General features: G+C 36.2%; 1 protein-coding gene across 1 annotated transcript; it reads right to left on the bottom strand.

Annotated features, from left to right (window-relative positions):
• Window positions 1-3193: 3193 nt before the first annotated feature.
• LOC118756538 lies at window positions 3194-3952 on the bottom strand. Its single transcript, XM_036491297.1, has 2 exons — window positions 3839-3952; window positions 3194-3780 (listed from the first exon to the last, which is right to left on the bottom strand). Exon 2 carries the CDS (start codon window positions 3717-3719, stop codon window positions 3375-3377), a length of 345 nt encoding a protein of 114 aa, XP_036347190.1. The 5' UTR covers window positions 3720-3780; window positions 3839-3952; the 3' UTR covers window positions 3194-3374.
• Between the last annotated feature and the right edge of the window lie 1502 nt (window positions 3953-5454).

Consider the following 5454-nt stretch of genomic DNA (forward strand, 5'->3'; position numbering starts at 1 on the left):
TTTTTCCGCAACTGCCGAAAATTTGCAAACGTATTGCTGGGCGCAATCGCCATCAGTCATTCGAGTAGCAGGTAATTGTTTGAACAATGTTACTTTTCTCACCGGGCCTTTTGGTCGATGTACCTCTTCTAGCCTTTTCCATGCTTCATTCGCTGTTTTGCTGTTTTTCACGTGGCTTATTTGCATAGGAGTAATGCTGAGTATTATAGTCGCACATCAGCACCTTCAGCTGGATGAGCAGTTTCTCCGCACGTAACGGACCATAACTCTTGATGCACCAGGACACTTTGGAGCTGCAAACTCCACGAGTCATAATTAGACTCATCTAATTTTTCAATATTGAAAAGCGACGAACTCATTGCAATACAGAATTACTTTATATGTTTCACTTGGTCCCCAGGAATTTGCACCTGGGCCCATAACCTGTTGAATGTATTACCTTTTTGTGATTCGAGTTCCAAGTAAAAAGACTTTGGAAAATTGCGCTTCTAGTATAGAGACACAAAATGATGTTTATTAATTCAAAGTCAAAAAGCAAGTATATTAAAAAGAATACAGGGTTGCGTGAATATGTGAGTTGACGACAGAGTTGCATTTCAACACCTTATAATATAGTTAGGTTTTGTTAATATAACAAAATTTAAAATAATTACTAAAAAAAGTCTCACATTTATTCTTACTGGCGTACCAATAAAAGCCTTTTCTATAAGTAATAAATTGGCAAGGTACCTAAATGTTTTTATTACAGCTAGCGGAATAAAGGAGATGTCAGTTTTTTGTACATATATAGATTTCACCGTAATATTTCATTTTTTTGTTCCTAATTAAGTTAAAGTAAAGAATGGGCACGAAAAATTTTGGTCAGCCGAAAATCATTACAACAACTTATTACACAACCTACGAAAAGAGTTTTCTGCTTTATCCTCTTCTTTATTAAAGGTCTGATTATGCATACTTCGCACAACTTCGCACAACTTCTTAAACGTAACACAACTTTACAAAACTTTAGGGTAATTATGCTCCACATACTACCAAATTTAGCAGTACTACCAACCTTATGAAAATGTAAACAATATATTATAGTGCCGTTTGCCAATTGATTTATTTCGAAAGCATGGAGCGTAATTTATTTTTGAATTTAGCATTTTTAAATATGTGCCGAGCCTTCAAAAATTCTAAGCAGCGTCGACAAGTTCGACGGTGGGCGATTCGCCCAATAAATCGTGACCGAATACCAAATGGATGTTTTAAAAAAGTTTTTTTAAAAAAGAAGATGTACGATGAGGAAAAGTTTTTCATCGAGACCAGGATGACGCGCAAAGTATTCGACTTACTGCTGAATTTAGTTGGCTCTTTTTTACAAAAACCCAAACAGCAAATTGGATGTGAAGAGCGGCTCGCAATTACACTTATGTAAGTGAGTTATGAAGGAACGTTCGTTTTATAAACAACTCCTTTTAATCTGTAGGTATCTTGCACATGGGACTTCCTTCGAAATAATTGGGTCCATGTATAAACTGGGTGAATCTACAATACGTGCGATTGTTTTCGAAACATGCGAGGTATTGTGGGGGACATTGTCTTCTGCTTACCTGAGTGAGCCGAGTACTACTCAATACCAACAAATTAGCGAAGATTTCAAAAAATTGTGGAACATGCCGAATTGTGTCGGAGCAATTGATGGCAAACATGTTGCCATTACTTGCCCTAACAATTCCGGCTCCATGTTCTATAACTACAAAAAGTTCTACAGTATTATTTTAATGGCGACTTGTGATGCAAAATATACGTTCACATGGGCAAGTGTTGGAAGTTATGGAAGCCAGAGTGACGGAGGTAAAATTTAATACTACATAAAAGCTTTGAAGTCTTGTAACTATGAACTTTGTTCCTATTTATAGGAGTTTTCCAACATATGTACTTCATTTGGACGATCACTCTTGGAAAATCAGCTGCCATTACCACCAAGCACACGATTATATGATGGTTCACCGCATGTATTCCCCCATTTTTTTGTCGGCGATGCAGCGTTTCCGCTAAAACCTAATTTAATGAGGCCATATCCCGGATTAGGTTTAAACCGAACAAAAACCGTGTTCAATTATCGCTTGTCACGAGCACGCCGGGTAATTGAAAACGCCTTTGGCATACTAACTGCCCGTTGGCGGGTGCTACGCAGTACAATTGAGTGCAGTCCGCAAAACTGTGAAAAAATTGTACTGGGTTGTCTGTTGCTTCACAATTTTGTGATGTTGAATGACCAGAAGCGTTGGTATTGTCCAAACGGCTACGCTGATACGGAGGAAAGTGCACAAACATGGCGAATTGATTTGGCAGATCTTGGAGGCCCGTTACCGTCCATCACGTCGTCTCGACGCAACGCATCCTTAATTGCATTCCGCAACCGGTAACTAACATTGACTAATTATTAATGAACAAAACAAAAAAAGAGATCCATTTCAAAGCGCTTTGTTGCAAAGCAACAGTATCTTAAATTCTAAAATGTAAGGCATAATAATGCTTCGGGCTCCACCCCGCGTAGGGTCAAACTATTCAGTATTAAATAACAACAAGTAATTTTTAGCAAAAAAAAAACCGACTTCAACTCCCATATAAAAAAAAAATATATATGTATATCTCATGATCCACTGATCGTATCCTAACCAGATTAGTATGGGACCACCTCTGAGACACTACCTTTCCGATGCAAAAAGAATTATCGAAATCGGTTGACGTGGTCCAAAGTTATGCGGTAACATACATAAAAAAAAAAAAAAATATTCCGACGAACTGATAACCTCCTCCTTTTTTGGAAGTCGGTTAAAAACCAAAATGCCTCTTAGTAAAATTTCATATAGTACAAAAGTATAAACTTAAAGTAATCCAATTAAACATCTACATGCAGTTGTCTACAAAATTATAGGAGTGCAATATTTTGGTCAGTTTTGAATATTTGTCTTTTGTTTATTTAATGAAACACTTTCATCCAAAAAAATTATCAAAAAACAACGGGATTTTCTCCAACTTAAAACTTGCACTTCATTAAACTCCAATTAAATGGGCCACAAAACTGCATACAAAAATTTTGTCTAAAGATTCTGATAAAAAAGTTTAAAGTTTTGGCGAAATTTTGCAGAATTTTCATAATTTTTGTACAAAGCTTGAGATGCTAATTTATATGGTGTTTGTTGTACAACCAGCTAGACTTAAAAAAAGAATAATAAACATTAAATAAACAAAAGACAAATATTCAAAACTGGCCGTATATTAATTTCCTATAATTTTGTGGACCACTGTACGTACGTATGTATGTACATACATACTGTTAAATGAAGATACACATTCCGAATGTGCGAAGATTGTGAATTTGGAGTCTACGGCGAAACTTCTGCTTCATGCTCCAATTTAAGAGCCATTACTGTATTCGTCACAAGCTGAATGGCTTTGATTTGCTTCTCAGCACTCATTTCGCCAATGGTGGCAACAATCATCTGCCCAAAAGCTCGCAAGGTTTCGCTGCATTTCGGTGCCAGCTGTACTTTGCAAACATTTTTGTACAACTCCAACGCCTCACGAAATTCTTCGTTGCCATTATCACACTTTTTGCGCTTTCGACGGGGTGCCACTACACCCGACAATTGCTCTTGCTCTTCTAGTGGAAATAGCGGTGGTGATTGTGGCATAGAATCATGGCTTTCATTTAAAATAGGGGATGACATTTGCGAGGAAGGTGAGACTAGCGAAACGGTTTCCTCCAACACGTTGAATGTGCATCGATTACTGGGAAAATTTTTATGTTAATAATATTCATTCCACATTGCATAACATATTCACTTACTTTCGTGGTTTCACGTAAGGTTTAAGAAAATTTAGTTGATCAAACAATGACCAAGCTGTTGAGCTTTTTGCAGCGCTTCCGGACGGTGCATCCAACGCCTTGCATTCTCTTGTCTATCGCTCGCGCAGTGTTTTCCAACGTTTAGTGCATTCTTCCTCTGCAACAAAACATGAAAAAATATTGAAATACAGTGATATCAATACATGAGGACTAACCTGTGGCTCCTAAATCGTTGGCTATAGCCTCCCATGCCGATTGCCATTTTAGTGGCAGCCGGTAGCCCGAGGAAAATTTATTATAAACGACTTCATGGCTCTGTACTAGTTGCACCAAACGCTCGTCATCGAACATCTTGAAATAGAATAGAAAGCAGTATTTCTTGCAAATGTAATTGTATTAAATATACTTACAATATTCTTAAATTTATTGTTTCCGCTTTCTGATCATCGTAGAGGCTTACAAGTATGGAAAGCGCCATTTTGTTTGTTTACATTTGAAAACAGCTGAGATCACCTGATTTCTTATTCCTTCATTCTCCACGCAGGGTTCCACTCCCAATTTGGAAAAAAACTTTGGAACACACTTGCACAAAATTTATTACACAAGTTTATTTATTCTTTAAAATAATGAAAATAAAAATGCCAAAATGTATGCTTATTCTTTTATTTTCTATAAAAAATATTAATAAACGTGTTTCGGGAGATAATCATATATGTAATACTTCTATATTGGCAGTAAGCTAACTTCTCAATGTGTAGGCATTCCGAAATCAAAGCGAGACAGTCTAGTACCGTTTTTGTCAATGTAACTGAGTGCCGTTTTTGTATATGTGTTGTGTACATGTTTATTTATAAACGTATGTCTTCCTTTTCTTTCGTATGTGTTTATTGATATATCTGTACTGTAGTGTTTTCGGACGGTACTAGCTCTTACTGCCAATATAGGAGTATTACATATATGGAGATAATTTAAAATTTTATTAAATTTTACGTGTTTACGCAAAAATGCAACAATGTACGTAATCTTTATGTCATTGTTTTCCTTTTCAATTTCAATTTCGTGTTCGTTGTCTGATGAATTAGGAGATTTTGTGCGATGTTTTCTAAAAATATTATAAATTCAACCATTTTTTTAAATTGATTTCCAATGCAGCAGCCGGCGTATGCAATTAACAAAGGCGACAAGACTTTTGCTTTTGGATTTTATGTATTTAGTGGACGATACCACAAAAAATATATATAAATAGGTGGTGCTAAATTTTAAACTTACGGTGGTGCTAAATTCTAAATTTAACGAACCTATTCTTTTAGGCACACCAAAAAATTCAAATATTTGTGAACTTAATCGGAATTACCAGTTTTGGAAATGGGAACTGCCATCAGATAAAATGCGTTTGTATATCATCTACTATATTTGTGCGCAAAATGTAGCCGAATACTAATTTGGGCGCATTAAGAAGGCGCTGCAGAAAATTGGCTGTGATGTCGCCAGTTTTCTTAATACAATACAATAAAAAAACAATTTGCTGACATAGGGCCAGTTTTTCAGTACACGGCCGTGGTTTAAACTAATTTTAAACGCCCGATCTGGCTGGTTTAAACTAAGATCAGCCATCA

This window comes from Rhagoletis pomonella, unplaced genomic scaffold (genome assembly GCF_013731165.1).
Source record: "Rhagoletis pomonella isolate Grant_MI unplaced genomic scaffold, Rhpom_1.0 Rhpom_scaffold_10807, whole genome shotgun sequence".
Classification (NCBI taxonomy): Eukaryota; Metazoa; Arthropoda; class Insecta; order Diptera; family Tephritidae; genus Rhagoletis; species Rhagoletis pomonella.

Coding starts and splice junctions, on each gene's coding strand:
- LOC118756538 (XM_036491297.1), bottom strand. CDS start 3,719: ATGTCATCCCCTATTTTAAATGAAAGCCATGATTCTATGCCACAATCA.